The sequence below is a fragment of the Barbus barbus genome (assembly GCF_936440315.1).
Source record: "Barbus barbus genome assembly, chromosome: 1".
Lineage (NCBI taxonomy): Eukaryota > Metazoa > Chordata > Actinopteri > Cypriniformes > Cyprinidae > Barbus > Barbus barbus.
The window spans coordinates 47286735-47308738 of record NC_136729.1 but is presented as its reverse complement, the minus strand read 5'-3'; the positions used below and the strand labels follow the sequence as shown (position 1 = coordinate 47308738).

The 22004-nt window shown below is 38.6% G+C and overlaps 1 protein-coding gene across 6 annotated transcripts in view; it reads left to right on the top strand.

Annotated features, from left to right (window-relative positions):
* Positions 1–22004, top strand: part of LOC306873149 (receptor-type tyrosine-protein phosphatase delta-like) — a 143735-nt gene that overhangs the window by 34071 nt on the left and 87660 nt on the right. For all 6 annotated transcript variants that reach the window (XM_079422226.1, XM_079422223.1, XM_079422225.1 and 3 more), the window contains exons 3-4: positions 9093–9238; positions 14056–14197. In XM_079422226.1, coding sequence (XP_079278352.1) covers positions 9093–9238; positions 14056–14197 — 288 coding nt within the window. The remainder of the gene's footprint in view (positions 1–9092; positions 9239–14055; positions 14198–22004) is intronic.

The window sequence follows — 22004 nt, the reverse complement described above, 5'->3', positions numbered from 1 at the left end:
GACCCTGGATCAACGCCCTCTACTTCACAGATCCATACTATTATCTGCAGTCAGTGAGTGACGCCTGGTGCTTACTAGAACCTTCAAATTTATTATACCTCCCAAGACCTTTCAGTGGACACAGTCGGTCACTGGGTTTATATGCACATACATACCAGCTAGTTCAAACTATTTAAATGGATCTGTTTGCAGAACAGAAACCAAGTCCTAATGAGGTCTAAACGATCAAAGATGTTGCATTGCTCGTGAATGTAGGCATTTGTTGACCAAAGAAAGTTTCAGACAAATGGGTTTAGTTGCATTTCCAGAAATCCGCTTTACAGTCATTTTTCTCACCTAGATCTTTCCACATCCACAACTATCTGCCAAATGCTCCATCAGAACTTTTTGTAAAGTAATATACAGTTCCAAGTAGTGTTGTTTTTGGCAGCCTGTTTTAATTTTAATTTTAGTCTAGTTTTTGTGTGAAGCTGTCATTTTAGTTTTTATTAGTTTTAGTCACATTTATACTTTTTAGTCTAGTCAAGTTTCAGTCAACTAAATGTCTGAGCATTTTAGTCTTATTTTAGTCATATCGTCATTTAGTCTTATTTTAGTTAGACTATTTTTGTCTAGTTTTAGTCAACGGAAACATTTATGCCACATTATGCTGCACACAGGCTCTCAACAAACAATGACAGCTGATCAACTATTTTAATAGTAGGCTAGATTGGGGTGTGTTAAATGCAGAGTAAATTTCCCTACATGGTCAGTAAAAGTAATCCGCGCAATACACGGGTCACTGTGCACATTCATATCACTCTAAAATGACGACGCGCCAAAAGCAGCAAAACTGTACAAATTCTGGACATCCACACACCACACCGCACCACAGTATTATCAACACACCACCTACACCTCCATAACAATGTGCATGAAACAATACTCACCTGTCACTTGTAAATAAAGTCCATGGGTCTGTCATTCCATGCCACTTTACTTGGATTTAAAAGTAAACACAGCCAACAAAATAACTTGTGCTTTGTGCTAGCTGTTAGCCAAGCATAGTTGCAATCGTTGAAATGGTGCATAAAACCTTTGCTGGCCTTTGTTAGCAAATTCATTTTGGGTGTAGGTCTTCCTTTCTCAGTTATTCCCTTTTGTCTGCAAGCGTTTTTAGTAGATCGGCAACCAGATCTGGTGTAGGCGCCGATGACTGCAGCTGTCAATTTATTTTCGTTTACTTTCATGTTCGTACCTTAGAAATCCCTGATTAAAGGGGCGGTCTAATGCTGGGGGTAGCACTGGGCACGTAGCTGGACCCAGAGGGCGGGCTGTCATTGAAAGTCAAAATTTGATTGGCTGATGATTCTGTCACTAATGCTTGTAACAAATCAGATGTGACGACTTTCAACAAAAGGGTAGTAGTGCTGGCCTCTTGACTTTTTTATGTAGGATATTCCAGTTCAACCTCAACTAAACTAATCATAGGCGATTTAGTGGACATTACACGAATGAAAATGATACCTAAATAATCAAAAACATTTTTCACACAATTTTGTTTTTTATAGGGCCAGCAGAGAAGGCCCTGCTTCCCCTGATGGCCCACCACTGCACTAGTAGTATAGACCAAACCAACATTTTCTTTTAGCCAAACCCATTTCAAACAATCTTATTATATTATTGTTACCTTATAGACTTAAGAATACATCCATGCCAGACAAGGAAGACGCTCTGATTTAAATGTACAACATTCATTTTACCAACCAAACATGTTAACATACAGTGGTGTGAAAAAGTGTTGGCCCCCTTCCTGATTTTTAATTTATTTTTGCATGTTTGTCACACTTTGTTTCGGATCATCAAACAAATTAAAATATTAATCAAAGATAACACAAGTAAACACAACATGGGAACCACAGTGAGAGCCATTATCCACAAATGGAGAAAACATGGAACAGTGGTGAACCTTCCCAGGAGTGACCGGCTGACCAAAATTACCCCAAGAGCGCAGCGACGACTCATCCAAGAGGTCACAAAAGACCCCACAACAACATCTAAAGAAGTGCAGGCCTCACTTGCCTCAGTTAAGGTCAGTGTTCATGACTCCACCATAAGAAAGAGACCGGGCAAAAATGGCCTGCATGGCAGAGATCCAAGACGAAAACCGCTGCTGAGCAAAAAGAACATAAAGGCTCGTCTCAGTTTTGCCAGAAAACATCTTGATGATCCCCAAGACTTTTGGGAAAATACTCTGTGGACTGACGAGACAAAAGTTGAACTTTTTGGAAGGTGTGTGTCCCATTACATCTGGCGTAAAAGTAACACAGCATTTCAGAAAAAGAACATCATACCAACAGTAAAATATGGTGGTGGTAGTGTGATGGTCTGGGGCTGTTTTGCTGCTTCAGGACCTGGAAGACTGTGATAAATGGAACCATGAATTCAGCTGTCTACCAAAAAATCCTGAAGGACAATGTCCGGCCATCTGTTCGTGACCTCAAGCTGAAGAGAACTTGGGTTCTGCAGCAGGACAATGATCCAAAACACACCAGCAAATCCACCTCTGAATGGCTGAAGAAAAACAAAATGAAGACTTTGGAGTGGCCTAGTCAAAGTCCTGACCTGAATCCTATTGAGATGCTGTGGCATGACCTTAAAAAGGCGGTTCATGCTCGAAAACCCTCCAATGTGTCTGAATTACAACAATTCTGCCAAGATGAGTGGGCCAAAATCCCTCCACAGCGCTGTAACAGACTCATTGCAAGTTATCGCAAACGCTTGATTGCAGTTGTTGCTGCTAAGGGTCACTGGGCACAACCAGTTATTAGGTTTAGGGGCAAGCACTTTTTCACACAGGGCCATGTGGGTTTGGATTTTGTTTTCCCTTCATAATAAAAAACTTCATTCAAAAACTGCATGTTGTGTTTACTTGTGTTATCTTTGATTAATATTTAAATTTGTTTGATCTGAAACATTAAAGTGTGACAAACATGCAAAAAATAAAAAATCAGGAAGGGGACCAACACTTTTTCACACCACTGTATTTGTTGTCATCTAAATAATGCCGCGAGTGGGGCTTGAGGAAGTGACGTCGCTTGCGTCTGCGCAGCGCAACCTGATGCAGCCCCTGAAGTGACACAGAAAACAGAAATATTGCAAAATAATAACGTGACTAAACGAGACAAAATAACGTTACAACATTTAGTTTAGTCTCGTTTTGGTCAATGAAAATGAAGAGACATTTTAGCATAGTTTTTATTTTGTAAACCACATTTAGTCTCATTTTTATTCGTCGACAATATTGCATTATACATTTAATTATAGTCATCGTCACAAGACCAGCATTTACGCTGCGTCTCGTCTCGTTTTCGTCACGTGATAAAGGTTCATTGATGACGATATTTAGTCACAAATTTCGTTGACGAAAGCAACACTAGTTCCAAGTAACTTACTGTTGACTTATTGCAGGACAGCTCTCCTGGAGTAACCAGGGGTGAGAGTTCATGATTAAATCTAAAAACCAGAAACCTTCCATTTGCCAGCCTTGAGCTTTAGAAAGAAAACCAACATGATGAGAGGTAAAAGGGTGCATGTTTTTTTTTGCAAGAGTATTGCACTTTGTTCCCGTCATCATACGTACACTTTGTCCTTGATCCTGTAATCGGCTGTTGAGGTAAATAGTAGTGAGGAGAAAGCTGGTTTACTCTTGTGGGATAACCATGGGCCATCGCACACAAACGCTCAAGGCTAGATCCTCGAGCTAAACACACACACACACACACGGTCACAGAATTAAATATTAGGTGGCTCTGATATTGTCAGAAGTGTTGATGTACAGTCTCACAGGAATCTGCTCTGACCCATATCTGCGTCATCTGCTTAAACGTTTTCAAAAAGGTGTTTTTGTTAGTGAACACCAACAAGTAAAGATAGGAACACAAATGTCAGACTATAAACGTGGCCGGAGGCGTTCGTCAAACCTTGACATGAGCCGAGACCTGCGTGGGCTGTGAAGTGACAGCCGCTGTTGCCTGGGCAACCAGGTGATGTCCGTGACCCGCCGTGTGATTCAGAATCCAAAATCCTTCCATAAGAGGATCCGTTGTTTTATCAGGTGAGGAGGAAGACGGAGAACATCAGATCATCAGACTCTTACGCGATTGAAATATCTGTGTGTCTCTCTGCGGCTGCCGTTGCCTTGTTGCCAAACGGAAACCCTGGAGGTCAGGAGCCTGGCCACGTCGTCGGCGGGAATCCGGTGATAACGGATGTTGGCGAAGTCGCCCCATGAATCAAATCGCACGAGTAGATGATGTCTTTCTTATCGAAGGTCGTCATCTGGCGTTAAAACGCTGGCGCTCAGAGGAAAGATCATCACTCAGGTCCCGTGAGCTGTCGCTCTCCAGAGATTCTCATTAGCTGAGCGTCAGCCATATGGAGCTCACGCACACACAGACATGCCAGATGAGCTTCTGTAGAGGTCAGCCTCATACACTGCCTCATACATGTGTTTATAAACACAAACACATCTTTTGGTCCACATCTCACTCTACGATCTCAGTCGCTGATGCAAGTGAATGTGGAGAAATGCAATCAGCAATTGGAACGACACTTGATAACTTCTCCTGGCGTCTGTCGCTTGAAAACAGTGTTGTGTATGTGTTCGTGTTGCATGAGACGTGTCAGACAGACGGCTGTGTGTGTGTCTGTCAGGTGTGTGTGGACCGGTCACCTCTGGCAGGGCAGATTTTATGTTGTTGTGGCCGTTATAAAGTCGCTGTGCTGTGAAAATGGTTTGAAACATTCTCACAGACCACCATTAAATTAATGCGGTGTGAAAGGTCACGCTGCTCTCACACGAGTGTGTATGTGTGATATAAGCAATCCTGCAGTCTTTAGGAGCAACTGCAATACACGGCAGCACCAAAAGACGTATTGAAACAATTGCATCACACTGAAAAATGACTGAATGCCACTGCATTAAATATCAAAGCAAGTAGCATTTATTTGAGGCATTTCCCCTTGAGGTGTGTGTGTGTGTGTGTCGCTGTGTGTTGGTGTGTAATGGAGGTCACCGGTCACACGCAGTACTCTGACACACCTGAGCGTGAGGTGGGTGGTAACAGGTGTGCTGGTGCACAACATCTGCGCTGGTCCTGATGCTCCAGTGATACTCAGGCATGTTTAGTGTGTTTTGGTCACACAGCAGCGTCTGTGACAGCGTGTTTAAAGCGTCAATGAAGAAATGCACTTTTGTGAATATCATTACAAACATTATTTCTAAAAGCAATAGCATGTGTGTGTGTGTGTGTGTGTGTATGTGGTAAAGTTGTGTTGTCTGTTTTTTAAAGTGTCTATTTAAAGTAGTGGCCAAAAAATATTCATCTAATAAAATGACAGCATTTTTTATTAGATTTTTTTACTTTTTATTTTTATTTATTTTTATTTTATTTTATTTTTTTACACTATAATGCAATGCAGCAACGATAACTTAGTGTTGAACAATTGAGCTGGATGAATGAAGACAACAATGCATGTACAATTGAGTTAAATGGCATAAGATGATTTACTTCGTTCCACAAACAGACATCTAATGTTTAAAACTGCAGCTTCATGTGATCATACAGTGATATGATGATAGATATCTAATAAATCTCACAAGCAAAGACAGGAGGTGTGTATTTGTGATGTTGGGAGGTTAACGGCGTCTTTAAGGCGCAGTGTTTGTGAGAGACACTCATCTGATAGACTTTAATCATGAAAGCGTCTCTGACAGACAGCGAATGCAAGCCGCTCACGCAGGAGAAATTGAACGTGTCAGTCGCTTCTGAAGAAGAGAAAAGACACAAATGTCTTCTGATGGACTGACAGACAGAACTGTTTGTGCTCGTGAAATGCCCAGATGATATACTGCATCAACACAGAGGAGCTTACTGCACGACACACAGCGTATCCCACAAAGCAGTGTGCACCACGTCCATTTCCAGAGTGATGAATGAAGCGGAAGCCATGCAGCATTGCATTAGACTGCAGCACTCGTGTCTGAGACTGAATGCATTATGCATCAAAAATACATTAAACCATTGTATACATGACCTGATCAAAAAAAACAAAAATCAAAAACACAGCTGATATCACATCTGTTTGTTCGTCACTGGAAATGGCAGTTCACATTCAGTACGTTTACACAGACAACAATATTCAGATTTTAACACGATTAAGATTAAGAATCTACCATGTAAACAGAGATGTTTGATTACCTCGAAGTAAACACAAATCAAATTAAGACGTGGAGTACTCCTATTTTAGTCGCATTATCGAAGCGCATTATAGACATGTAACTCATGTAAACACCTTAGTAGCAGTAATAATAATAATAATGAATATTATACTTTTTGGACATATTTTGCAGCAGTTAAGGTCATTGCGCACTGCCTCCGAAATTTTAGTCCGTCATAAAACAATTCAAGATTCAAGATTATGTATTCGTCACATACACAGTTATACAGAGTAACCAGCAGTGAAATGTAAGTCAGGTCTGCTCCAAGGACAGTGCAATTATATAGAATACAAGTATTAATAAAAAGAAAAGTAGAAAAAAATAAAAGAATACAATAAAATAAAAGAGATAAATAAATAAATACAAAATTCGGATCAGGTTCGATTTTTTTCAGTTTTTCGCATCCGTAGCAAGCATTTTGAGAGCTCAAAGCCACTGTATATAGATCCTTGCACACTGAGTTCACAGAAATCGGTGCTCTTCTTTTTAATATGTGGCTCTAGTATCGCTAGCAAAGCATCAAACTGCGCCACTGACATCCTAAAGTAAACTCTGATTCTCCCGTGATAATCCCACTGCTCCTTGATAAGGAGGAACTCTCTGTCCTCATCTCAGAATTGGATGGACCCAATATTTCTTTTAAGAATCGAGAGGACAACAAAATCATCCTCAATGCTTGAAGACTCACACACACACTCACACACACTCACACACACACACGTGCTCTTGAGCAGGGTTTACTGTCGACCCAAACGCCATTAGAGCAGATTCACTGACAGCCGCATCTTTGATGTGTTATTCGGCGCGTGTTCAGATACGATTTTACATATTTACATGCTGAGAAACTGCTCTTTGAAGTACAGAGCGAGCGAGAGAGCGCGAGAGAGGCGGTGGGTGTTGGCAGCGACGGCAGATATTTTGGACGACTCAGTAAAATCCCTCTGGTTGCGGCGGTGACACCCCGCTCACAGATCCAATTATAGACAGGGACTATGGGACACGTATGTCACATCCTGTTTTAACTGCCTGCCTCGAGCACACAGCTCTCTAACAAGGGAACAAGTGCTCACCGCCGTGATCCGTCAAACCAGAGATGTGACACTGCTCTTATTACTAACTAAAACTATTAAAACACGGGTCAGTTCAATTAAAGGAAGCATACATGTTAGATTAAACATTAAGAGAAAATTAGCAACTGAATAAAATTGTACTACAAAAATTATACTTATAAAGAAATGTTATTTAAAACAAGCTGATAAAAATGATGAAAGCGCATAATAAAATGACTGAAATTAAAAAGAAAACGGAAAATATTAATTCAAAACATTAATAAATTGCATAATAGTATATAATTAATACTAAAATAATGTTAATTATCTCCAAATAGTTGTACAAATGTTTTGTAATAAAATAGTAATAATAATATTTCAATTCTAAAATTGAATTTTTTTAACTAATTTGAAATATTAATAAAGTAAATTATTATTAATAATAATAATAATAACAACAACAATAATAATTTAATGTTTTTTTTTTAAAGAAGTCTCTTCTGGTCACCAGGGCTGCATTTATTTGAACAAAAATAGTGACATTTTTTAAATATTATTACAATTTAAAGTAGCTGTTTTCTGTATGAATATATGTTCAAATTAAATTAATGCAGCTGTATTTTCAGCATCATTACTCCAGTCTTCAGTGTCACATGATCTTCAGAAATCATAATAATATACTGATTTACTGCTCAACAAACATTTCTGATTATTATTAATGTTGAACACAGTTGTGCTGCACAATATTTTTGTGAAAACTGATACATTTTATTTTTCAGGATTCACAGATGAATAGAAAGTTCAAAAGAACAGCATTTATTTGAAACAGAAATCTTTTGTAACATTATAAATGTATTTACTGTCCCTTTTGATCAGTTTATTGCATCCTCGATCAATAGAAATATTCTTTAAATGAACAGTAGTGTCAGAGCACTCAAGATTCCTCTGATTGGTCGATTGTTTTACACTGTTCCTCTGCGGTGCATGTGAAATATGGACTATTTTTACCTCGATCTTCAGTCGTGTGTCAGTCACTGGCGCTTCAGTCATCTGAATGTGTTTGATTTTGATATCTTGTGTCTCTTACATCAGCCAGATGGAGTTGTTCTTATATAGCATTTAAATCATGCATTATGTTGCTAAATATGTTACAGGACAAATATTCATTCTGCAGTTTTTACCTCATTTGGATCGTGGCAAGTGTTAATTTTGGACTCTGGGATTCATTACCGTCTGCTCTATTAATGACGCCTAATAAACAGCACTCAGGTCATGATGTAAAACTCTTAAAATAAATGGGGTTTCTGATCTCGTGGCTCTGATGGGATGCAGTCGCCGCTCGTCTCCATCACTAGCAAACACTAACTTCTGAGGGAAATGAAAATGTTTGGTGTGTTGGTAATTACATCTGTATTTGGCCCAGTCATGCTTTGATGGGAACTAAATAAATTAAAGAATAAAATAGTAAGCATGCACACAAATACCAACTGAATTGGGGGGGGGGGGGGTAAAACACTTATGAAAAATCAGAAATTGCTTTAATTTAATAATAATAATAAAACTAGTTGTGAAGTTTGAGTCTGTTGTTCTGATATAAAACGTTCTTTGTTTCTCTGTTTTTAAATGCATTAACTCATGAGTGGTTTTGTCTTCAGTGTTCATAGGACTATCGTCACATCTCTGCTCTGTTCATGTGATTGTGTTTCTTCTTTTGTGTAACTCGTCTCTGTTCAGTATCTGTCTGAATCAGGTGTGTAATCTTCCCTCTTTCTGTCTTTCAGCTCCACCAAAGTTCTTGCGAACCCCGAACGATCAGACGGGCGTTCAGGGCGGCGTCGCCTCCTTCATCTGCCAGGCTACGGGCGACCCGCGGCCCAAGATCGTGTGGAACAAGAAGGGGAAGAGAGTCAGCAACCAGCGTTTTGAGGTATTAGGTCTATTGTTCTGATGTAAAATGCTCGACAAGTGAATGCTAACGACAGCCACGCCCATTAGCAACGCCCATCAGTTCAGCCACACCCACTCATTAGCATATCCTCCCACCACTAACATGCATGATCACTCATGTCCCGCTGCCGGATTCACGAAAATCGTCTTTAGAAAAAAAAACAAGGGAACAAAAAAATAATAGCAATAATAATAAAAGTTAAAGAATAGTTCCTAAGTGCAGTTCTCCTTAAGTCCTTTTAAGTTTTAGGAATAAATGTTTTAGTATTTTTGGAAAAAGCACACAAAATATTTTCATCGCCACTTGCTTGACCAAAGTCCAGCAATCAACATCACATTTTTAATGCAAATTAAAACAATTATTTTAAATGAGCCTGTTTTAAGATGGATCATTCTGTTGCGTTTATCTCGTTTTGTGCAAAGTAACAATTAATTTGATTCAACCCGATACATTTCTTAAATAGTTTTTTTGGGGGGGATTTAAGACAAGTTGCAGGTTGTCTTAAGAACAATGGTATATAAAAAAATAAAAACACTACTAAACCCTTGTGCATCATTAAAAAAAAAGTTACACAAGTCCATAGTGGACAAAAATGTCCGTCAAATAACGGTCATAAAAATATGAAGCTTGGGAGCACAGACTTAAGTTTGCTCTCATTTTAAAGACCCATGGCAGATTATTAAGTTTAAAAAGTGAAAACAAAAAAAAGTTATAGAAGTTTATGAAAATGCTTTATGAACAATATTTTATATCAAATATATATTTTATGAAACATGTTGAACTCTAAACTTGCTAGAAAATCAAAGCCACAAATCTAAACAAGTTTTGTTCCAAATTTGAGGTTGATATCTAATCTAAAAAATGAGCCTTCAGTAAAATTATGTTTGGGCGCAGTACCAGATTTCCCCTTTAGATGCCAGCAAAACTCCGCTGGTGCTCACAGTGGTTGGGTTTGTGATTTGCTGTTGAGTTTTTCTCTCTCAATTATTGCAAGCACACACATATACACACGTATACTTTTTTTTTATGACATACATACAAACCACACTCTGACATCCATACCAACACACACACACAATTATAGCTGCATTATTTATCCAATTGGCTCAATAATACGCAGAAGCAGAAAACAGGAATGAAGCAAGTATTTGCTTTATAGACCCTTTATAGACCAAACATGAAAAAAATGGCACCATCTGGTAAAAATAAATACATTTTGAAGCCTTCCCAACAGAATGAAAACATATTAACAAATATTGCATCAATTACAGTTAAACGGCACTGCGATTCAAAATAGCAGTTTTAATGGTTTCAGTGGGGACAGTTTTGTCCAAAAGGCGCTGAGGACATATTTTTTGTACCTAGTGCAAAATAGATTTATTAAAAGAAATGAGGGTGGAATATTACAATTCCCAAAAATACACACCTGAGCCAAAATGTATGCAGTTAGCATTAACGCAGGCAAAATTATAAAAAAAAATAAATAAATGGTCAAACATGTCCATATGGTTGCACAAGGGTTAAGTTAGAAAATAGGGGGAAGTGGCACTTAATGGGTTACTTCACCCAAAAAAATGAAATTTCAGTCATTAATTACTCACCCTCATGTGGTTCAAACCCGTAAGACCTTCGTTCGTCTTCGGAACACAAATTAAGATATTTTTGATGGAATCTGAGAGCTCTCTGACTCCCATAACTGAAATGTTCCCAAGTCCAAATGTAGCAAGGAGATCGGTAAAATAATCCATTTGACATCAGGGATTCAACCGGGATTTTACAAAGCTATGAGAATACTTTGTGCACAAAAGAAAAAAGAAAAAAAATGGAGGAAAAATTGAATTTGTCTGCGTCAATTTGGTGAATATCCGCTGGACGTAAACACGTCTGCTCTTCTGTGTCAGCTGTGTCACGCCGGATATGTTTCCTACGGTGTTGTGATGTGATTTGAATGAAAACAACATATCCGTGTGACGCAGATGACACAGAAGAGCAGACGCTGTTTACAAACATACACTTCAACTAAAATTAAAATGAAAACAGACACTACAAAAATAAACATACAATAATAAAATAAAACAAACTAAATAAAATAAAATAAAATAAAAATGACAGTAAAATAAGAATGCTTTGTGAATCCGGCCGCTGATCTCAACAGCATGAGTTCATAAGAATGACCTTCATTTATGGAAATGATGGATCAGATGCTTTCGTCAAACATGCGCTTTGCATTTCTGAAATGCACTTGGTTCCCAAAAGTTATTTTTGTTCTTGTGTTGAGCGTCTCATTTGCTTCCCAGCGCATGTTCCGCGGCCTCACGCGGCTCAGTCCTGTATGTTTATTTATCTGTTTTTGGATCACCATTTCAGCCCGGCATGATGAAGTAACACATCACAGCCGAACACTGATAAGATTTTGTATTAATTTCTGCGTCATCTTTCCGCACAACCATCTTCATCTTCTGTTCGCTAACACTTAGCGGCGGCTAATCTACGGACGCTTATCGCCTGATACGGCACCTTTTCGTCTTCAGAAAGCAAATCTTATCAGCGTTCATCACATGCTATACAGCACTAACAGCCACTAATACGCTAACATTCGATCCGCAACGCTGCATCTTCACCTTCACCCATGCCACTCATTACTAATATCTTGTTCAGACGTTCGTTTAACTCTCAGTTTCTACTCGGCTCCGTTAGCCGGCTCATGAGCGCATGCGTGTGAGCGCGTGGTCATACTCGCATTTCTTTGCGTGAAAAGTGACGGTGAAAGAAAAGCCGCAGCGTATGACCACTGATGTGTTTAAGTTTGTAAAACGGAGAATCCTTCCTGGTTGTTTCTGTCAGAAGTGAGTATACATCTCCCGATTGCCAGCAACTAAACCTGTCTGTGAGCGTCCTGTGTCCCGTCCGTCTGGCGTCGAGGCTAATCGACTGTCTGATGATGTTTGTTCCTGTGACGTCACATCTCCATTCTCGTTTCATGCTCCATGCGATCCGCTTTAAGAGTGGGCCAGACCACGCCATCCCACTCTTAAAGCCCCGGGTTTATCGTGAAACGTCTGGCTTAAGAATTAGCATCGCCTTCAGACATTCACTGAGCATTTTACAGAAACCAAAGCCAGCTTCTCAAACCTGTGGTGACTGGTTTCTGCCCGGTGCTTTACAAGACAGAATATATAGAGAGAGATATGCTTAAGTATAGTTAATTTTAAAATTGCACTTAAGTATACTTGGCTTTTACAATTGATATATGCTCAAGTATACTTATGAGTATAATTTATTATTTTAAGTATACTTGCCATATAATGCTTTAGTTTCTTTACATTTCCTTCACACTGGTTTCTTTTACTCAACGCCAGCATATATTTACAAGTTTATAATAAGTCAGTTTGCGGTGGAGAATCTTAGAGTAAATAATACATGGTGGAAATGAATCTGACTTTTTTGTACACCGTGTTATTAACCCATGCAGAAACAGATACATATTTGGCTGGCTTTACTGACATTTCTTATAAGAGAGTTCTGAATCCGACATGATTCACACAGGCTTTTATTATAAGCTATTATCAGAGGAAACAATTTCTGAACTTCAACTGAACTTTATTTCAAGGGTAAAAATAAGAAGCTAGTAGTTTACGTAGGCCATAAAAAAAGTAAACGGTAAACTTTAAATATAACAAAAAGCTCATTTAAAGATAACATGCAATTATACTTAGACAGTATTAAACTAGTATATTTCAAAGTGCACTTGAATAAAGTCTTGAAGTATAGAACTAACATTTATACCTGTAATTTCACTTGTAGTATAGTTCACAGTATACTTGAAATACAAAGAAAACCAGTTGTGTACCCAACGTTTACTGTTACTTGCAAAGTACACTTGCATGTATACTTCTATAAACCAAAGAGTGGGCCAATTTAGTTCTGAAATGAGTTGCAATACGTACAAATATAGAACTAGTGCACTGCAAATACTATACTTACTACATAAAGTACACATGGAATATATACTTGAACTTCACTTAAGTTAATACAATTAACTTCAGAGTATACTACTCTTTTGTAAGGTCTGTTGTGTGCATATTCAATGCTACTGATGTCTAAATCGGCCCGCTTTTTAGTAAAAGTACACTTTTATGCATATTTTAGTAGTAAACTCTGAGTACACAACTAATTTTATATTACATTTTCTTTTTTCATGAACTACAGTATACTACAAATGAACTCTACTTTTACTAGCTCTATACTTATATAGCCCACGTTTTAGTTTGTGAAAGTACACTTTTACGTATAGTTTTCATATTCAAAGTATAATTATATGTTGTATGCGAACATAACATCATACTCCTGATATAATTTAAGTATACTACTAGTCATTGGAATTTAAATGAACTCCTATGTACACTATACCAAAGGATTTATGCTGATGATTTACAAAAAGATACTTTTTTTAATACATCATAAAATTATGAACTGATGTTTAAAAGAAGCATACTAACAACAGACTATAATAAACATGTTTTTTTTTTTTCTTTGCACAGTCAGTCAGTTGAGAGATCTCCAAAATATCAGCAATAACACATGTTTCTGAGCCAATCGCAGCTCTTAACCAGACTGTTTCTGTGTCCTGTGTTCGTTCTGTCGCGTCAGGCTGCGTAAATGAAGGCCGTGTCACGGTGTCCGCTGTCTGTCCAGAGCTCTGTGTCAGGATGAAGTGTGTGTGAGAGCATGATTATCCGTCGTCAACTGTGGGCAAAAAAAACTCTCGTAACATATCTTGTCTCTCGCACCTGTAGGTCATAGAGTTCGATGATGGATCGGGCTCCGTTCTGAGAATCCAGCCACTGCGGACACCGCGTGATGAAGCCATTTACGAATGCGTCGCCTCCAACAGTGTTGGGGAGACGAGCGCCACCACACGACTCACTGTTTTACGTGGTAGGTTTACGACCAAAACCCCGCGCTAACCTTTGCTCTGTCATTGCCTTCCAGCCTTCTCAGGTATGTTGGCTTTGTCTGTATCTTTCTTCAGTGTGTGTGTGTTTTTGAGTAGTTGCCCAATGCAGCAAATGACGTTTTATTTCTAGAAAAGCGTCCGGCGGGTGGAGCATGAAAAATGAAAAATGGAAAAGCTCCTTCAGCTCTCACTGACCTTGGAGCTTTTTAACGGGGGTGATTAATATTCTAATTAGCAGACAGGCTTTCCCGCTCGCTAGCTTTGCCATCATCAATATAACTCTAATTTTATGCTACATTTACAACATTTCTTACGAAGTGGTCTTGTAAGGGCTTGTTGGATGTGTCAGCGTCCACGTGGAGAAACCGGAGTGAAAGTGCTCTCCTCTCCCAGTTTTTACCATTCGGACCCAACAAAAGGCTTTTACCCGACTTATCTTTTAATGAAAGGATGAAATGCGGCTACTAAACAAAACAGCCCTCTGGTTGGCCTGAGAAAGATTCTGCCAGACCTAAAATGGAAGAAATGCAAGAGAAGAATACACTTTCCACCTCCAAACATTAGCATGGTTATTTGCAAAGCATTTTCGCTCTGCTTTCCCTTATTTTCTCCCTCCTTCTCGCTCCTTTGTGGCCACATCTGTTGTTGGAGGGAGAGTATTGCTGTTTGCAGCTCAAGCCTGATAAAACCTGCAACACAATAGCAGCGCGTCGCTTAGAAAACACACACAAACACACACCGCAGCACAGCAGAACTCAATCAGGGGGAAGTCTGAGAATCTCTCTGGATATGTTGAGCATACGGGTCCAGTGCTCAGTGCAGTATATACTGCTGTCTGTACAGATATGATGTGAACAGCAGGGGAGACCGAGGGCGATGTTACAGGACATACAGCAGAACGTGTCCTTCATAACTCTCAGATCTCCCTGCCATCTGTGAGTCTGAGAAACATACGCCTCAGTCATGCATGTTCATTACAATAATCAATTTGTTACCTTATTAAAGATGTGCAGTAGCCCCCCTTTATATTTAGACAATGATATTGGCCCAGATTGTCATAATATCAGTGCTTTCAGAATTATTAATATATTAGTGTTATTTTTATATTATTTAAAGCGTTTATTATGTATTATATTACATTTATTGAATGTAGCATTTATTATTTTCATATTTATAGTATTCATGTTGAATTAGCAATTTTCATATTTTCATTGTAATTTTAAATTTTATGTGCTTTAATATTAAGTATATAAGTTTAATTTAATTAATACATTTTATTATTATTATTATTGCTGTTGTTGTTATTATTATTATTATTATTAGTATTACTATTAATAGTTTTAATAATTGTATTATATTTTTTAGCATTTGCATTGTTTTAATTGAATTAATTATTAGCTTTAGTAATTTAAGTGCATCAGCTTATTTCAGTTAGTTACCAAGGAAGCATTTTTAATTTTCATTTACATTTATAGTTTTTGTGATATTTTTATTTTATAACTAGAGCTGTGCATCCAATCAGATCCTGTGCAGTACCTGTCTGAGAGAGTTTAACTATCTGACATTTATTTGAACTTTTACCCAACAACCTGGAGATAAAATAGATATTAATTACAATCCAAGCCGTTAAAACCAAAGAAATTGCTTTTATACTTCGAAACAAGATTTTTGGTAAAGATTACATGTGACGGGACCATGGTGGGAATAAATATGATTATTTTACCTTCATCAAATTTGATGTAAAACATCATAAGGAAGTCAAGGAAGATTAAAAACGACTGGCGGCTCGTTCGTCACACTGGAATGGAAGGTCAAGTTGAGCACAAAGCGTTGTGTGATTGAGTATTGAGCACACAGAGAGTCTGCTGTGTCTCATCTGAACACACATACTGGAGCAGTGCATGCTCAATAAATGCAGTATGAGGACGAATCGTGTGCTTTTCTCTCTCCCAGCCTCACCTGGAATGACGGTCTAAATGGAAATGTTATAATTAAGAACAGGAAGCCCTAAACAAATATTTATCCATTAATATGAATGAAGGAAGCCGAGTTGTAGTAATTACTGCACATTCAGCCAGTGGTCAAGCAGCATCGCTTGAGCATGAATAATGACACAAAACTAATACATATTCTGCCGTAAGATATCAGGCTGCGGCAGACTGCGCGAGCGTCGAAATTAAGCTTCGCATTAGAGCATTTTTGCCTCGGTTAAGCCCTGACATACTTTTCTTCCCCTAAAAACATGGCGTTCAATCGGCCGTGCTTGTGTTGTGTGGGAATATGGGTCATGTCTTATTTGTGAATGCACCCACTGAAGCGGGACCAATGCGTTCGGTCCTTTCGCAGACTGGCCAGGGATTTCAGGCCCATATTTGCCAACAAGGTCACAGGCACAGTGCATTCTGCATCAAAGAAAACAAAAGATCCCTGCGATGGAGAAGCGAGAATGTTGCTGGTGGCCATGGTGGCGCGAGGACTTTTCAGAGAAACAAATTTAACGGAATGGTTCACCTCAAAAAACCCAAACGAAAGCCCTGTCAGCATTTACTCACCATTGGAAACACATGTGAGATGATGTTTAGCAGAACATTCAAGCTGCTCTTTTCCATAAAAAAAAGTTTATTCGTGGCCATGCAACCACAAACATCCATCCTGATGCACATATGATGTTAGAACTTCAACGGAGGGGGAAATAATGAGTGAAATACTTAAATGTGGCTCTTATTTTGGGTCAAACGTCAACATGTGACTTCACAGGACTTGAAATATAGTGCATGAGTCATGTGGACTGATGTTATGCTGCTTGTATTTTTGCTTTTATGGTGTTTTATATAACAAAACACCAACAATGCAGCATTAGATGCGTAAATAGTGACCAAATGTTCTTTGAAACTTTTTATTATGCTGTAAAACTCCAAAAATCCAGTGGAAATAGATGCGTCAGAGCAAATGAGACAGATTCCGATTCAGGTTGTTGGTTGGATAAAGCAGAGAGTTCTGGAGAAGTAAAGTGCCACTAGACATGCTGGAACTGAAAGGGCTGTAAATGACCCTGAGGGGGAACATTAGCGTTAGAATTTGGCTCCAGGGATGGAGAAACATCAAAGAGATTAACTGAATTCATTTAGTTCAATGTGCTGTGACCTGATGTCCATTTGACATCCACTCTCACAGTCAGCCGGAGAATATCATCAGCACCGACGCTACAGCACTGCAGGCATCGACCCCACCGTCCCGTCCTGAAAACGCCCATATATATTTCAGAATCCATTAGCATGAAGAGTAACTACATCAAATGTCTGTTTTTAGCCTTAAAATGGGGATTTTGGCCAGTCTCCACATTATCATCTATACGTCCAGCATTGATCCTAAATCACACAACAATGCCATAATTGTGATTTAGTTAGTTGCATTAATATTTATCCATAGCATTTGGAAATTTATTAGTTAACTCATTTTCATTACCAAACATAAAATTTACCAGTGTCCCATGTTTTGTGCTCATCCCTGTTACTGCATGATTTTTACATATTACAAAAAAGAAAAACAAACAAAAAAACAAAACAAAACATGAATCTACTTATATAGCCAATACATATATATATAGAGCTATATATAGAACATATAGCTAATTTGGTAACTTGTTAACTTAAAATGAGCTATACATTTATTACAGTTTTTTTTTAATTGATTAAAAAATCAATTAAAAATAAATAAATAAATAAAACTGCTCATTGTTACTGTTAAATCAAGTCCATTAAATACTATTAAAAGCTTAGCAATAGATGACAACATTTGATGTTAATAATGCATTGGTAAATGTTGAAATTAACATTAAGGTTATAAATTTATAATATATACATATATTAAATAAGATTAAGTTCATATGCTTTTGACATTTTTCATTGTACATTCATGTTAACTATTGGAAGTGTTACCTTCCAACTCTCCACCAACCCTTTAAAGAAAGTTATAGTAAGAAAATAAGTACATTTTAATGAATGGAAAATGCAAGTTGTTGTAGCAAACGACACTATTGAGTAGCAGCTTTATATGTTCTTTAGATGTTACTGCTCATTCTAGTGCCATACTTATATTTTCAATAAAAATTTACTTTTTGACAAAAAAAATAAATCATACAACAGATTTTAATGGTATTAATTCCCCAAATGGGGGAATGCAGAGGATGAAAGCAAATAAAACCACTCATATTATATTTAGTTTTTCCTCCTGAGGTTGATGATCAACATCTGCCCAGTTTTGCATTCTACACTGTAAAACAAATTCCATAAAATTTACAGTAAAAAAAACGTCAGCTGTGGTTGCCGGAATTCTATCGTAAAAAATACGGTAAGAACATTTTAGGTTTTACGATTTTAACATTAACTGATATAATGTTAATATACCAACCTATTGAAGTACTGAAATCTGTTTTGCAGTTTTGAAACTAAATTTCAAATGCAACGCAGGGAATTCTGGGAATGTCAGTTAACAGTTTTCCCTGTAAATTTTACAGGAACTTACCGTTAACCATTTAACAGGTTTTTACTGTAGCATTTCACAGTTTTTTACCATTAAAATCACAGAATTGTTTTTACAGTGTGTTCACGAGTGTGCCGATTATTAGTTGGGCATTTAGAATCAAAGTTATGATGTTAAAAACACTTCCTGTGTCTTCATTTAGTTGATAAGAGCTTTTATAGCCTCATCTTCTGCATTGAGGACAGATGAGTGTTGTTCTGCTCTGTTGTGTCACGGAAAAGTCCAACAGCTGCTCTTCCATTCGGATCTGTGTCTGTGCCGATCCAAAGCAGAGTGATTCCCACAGCGCAGCTCGAGGAACTCTGGCAAATCCAGTGAAAAGCCAGCGCGATCATGACAGATGACATTGGCGGGAAGCGCTCCATTCTCTGCCTGCAGTGGAGGCATCTAGACAAAGCTTGTTTTATGGTAATCCGAAAATATCCGTGCCAGAGCCGGAACGCTGGCACCTTTCTTCTGAACACGCTCGAGAGTGAATCAATCGACTCCAATCTGACCGTCCCTCGACTTTCGCTTTGAACGAAGGCATAATCTTCGGCACACAGTCGCACAGGAAGTCCGCTGAGGTGCAATTTAAAATCCTGACAGAAAAACAAAGGCATTGACGGGCGTCCAGACGAATCGCTGCCTCAGCGCCCGTGCCGTCTTTGAGCGAGGTGCATTTGTGGAAAATGCTGTGCCTGTTGTTTGGTGTTCTGACAGCTGCGTCGAGGGTGAAAGGGCCCGAGAAAAGCTAGTGGAGCACAATGTGCTTTGGTTTACCCTTCCGCCTCGCAGGAGCTGAGACCCGAGTGGCCCGCCGGCGCTTTCAGACGTTTCCGAAGGGCTTTTCACTGCTGAAACATGCTGACTTATCTCGCAACCCAGGTGAACCTTCCTTTGAGCTGGAAAATAGAAATGTAGAAAGGACCTGAGACAGCACATAAAGTCAGTGCGGCTTTGTTCGAGCAAAGTTTCTCTGAGCGACCCCCTCCTTCCGCTTCAAATTAGCGCCGATGCTATTCATCACAGAAATGGAACAACAGATAATGACGAGTTATTTATTCTCATAATTAAAGACGGAGCCGTTAGACATTATTGATCTATCCTCATGTGTAATTAATGGAGAGGAGGAGATGGGTAATTGTACAGTATGGAGCGCAGCATCCGTGGAGATGGATGTGTGTGGAAGCGCAGGACTCTGCGGAGAGCCGTAAAGGTTGGTCTGAGTGGATGAGGATATCGATCCCTACAGATGGCTGTGGTACTTTCCCCATTCCTTTTCTTCCCAGGGAAGCCTGAGCTGCTGCTTGTTGTTGTGGGTGAATTAGTTTCTAGAGCTCTTAAATAATTTTGAGTTCGTTCTGATTTCCTTCTTCAGGTTTTCTGCTCTTAAATGTTCTGGTCATCAAAGATGTGGCAAGATGGACACACTGCTCTGAACAGGCATCTATATGACACTATATTATGACGCTGTGAAGTCGAGGACAGTCTGTCACCACATGACAAAGAACATCGAATTCCTTACAGTAGCGATTTCAAACCCTGTTCTTGGAGGAACATCTACACCACACACCAGATTTAGCTGATCAGTAGACCACCTTGGGAAAAAAATATAATAATAATAATAGTTGTTTTCTTAAATACTATTTTTATTTTTAAATTGTGTGTATATATATATATATGTGTGTGTGTGTGTTTTTATATATATATATATATATATATATATATATTAGCACTTACAAGTAATCTATAAGCACTTCTCATCACAAGTTGTAAACAGTTCTGTGTTTTCACTCTATTCACACAGTACATATATTTATTTACTTAAATCAGCCATTCCGATTTGCTTATCGTGCTCCGATATATCGGTTTCAGTCCTATTGATTTGGGTCTTATTTTGATTAATTGTGCAGCAGGAAAAGGGCTGGGAATCACTCCCCTAGGGGGCGTTATAATTTATAATAATCAAGATGAAGCACGAATATCAAATATCAAAATAAAGGCAAAAGACGAAAAATAAATCTTAAATTAATACCAAAAAAAAAAGATTGGAAGATTCTATTTGTTGTATTTATGTTTTTACAAAGCCGTGCGTTCACTCTGTCGGGGAAGTTTGGGACTGGAGCTGCGGATGTGTTTGTGTTGTGCTGGTTTTGTTGAGCGCTGGCTGGCGTTGGGGATGTGCTAATGGTTTTGCGGGGGAGTTTGCGGGAGTGAAGGGCTCTTATCTGACGGCTTTGATGCTCTGCATATTGGAGTCATTTTCTGCTAGATGAATCGGCCTCCTCCGGGTCGCCCTTAATTCAACTAATGACACTCTTGAGAGGAGAAGCTCCACACAGCGCTGTGTAATTATGGCCGAATGCAGTGTCACGGGGCGGCACACCATGAAGAGCGCCTGTAGAAACATGGAAGACGTCACAGGGAAACATGCAAAGTTATCCAGAATGCATGGCGTCAGTGGAGAAAAAACTGCATAATGTTGTAGTAAAGGCTGGGCAATATTTTTGTTGTATCGATAAATTGAAATGGCATGTTTTGCCACAATTTATATTATTATGTATTTTTTTTATTTACTTTTCTATTTAGTTATTTATTTATTTTTTAATCACGGTTTTGAATAAAAACATTAGGAAATGTTATGATTAGACATGTTGACGATCCGCCAGTTAACAGTCAATGTGAGCGAATGACGGCGTAGCTGATGAAGCGCTTGAGGGTGACACGCTCTGTGAAGAAGAATATAGAACATACCGCTAGTCCTGAGCGGCTGTTCACACAGAATAAAAAAACACGAGACGCAACAGTAGAATGGGAAAAACGCGAGCTGCTTTTAACTTGAGCGGCGCATTTTTAGAACGGCAAACATGTCCGTCAGATGCATGTTTACATTTGAAAAACTATGGAAAAGCAGAACGCTTTGCAGAACTACTGCTGTATGACTGATAGCTGATGTTTGTATGATTCTGCAAAGTCATTAGTTTGACGTTCATGTGTGCTGCACTCAGAGCAGAACTTTCTTTAACCAGATGGATCATCAAGAGAATGTTACTTGTTAGGGGTGTAAGAAAATATCGATAGACGTGAGTATCGCAATATTTTGTTTGGCGATACTGTATCGATTCTCCAAAACGGAATATCGATATTTAAAAAAAAAAAAAATAATAATAATTCATGGCAGTTGTTTCGTTTTGAGTTCATATCCCGACCGCTAGATATCTCTGAACTTAAACAGAGACAGGAAATACTAGCATCAGGGCACTC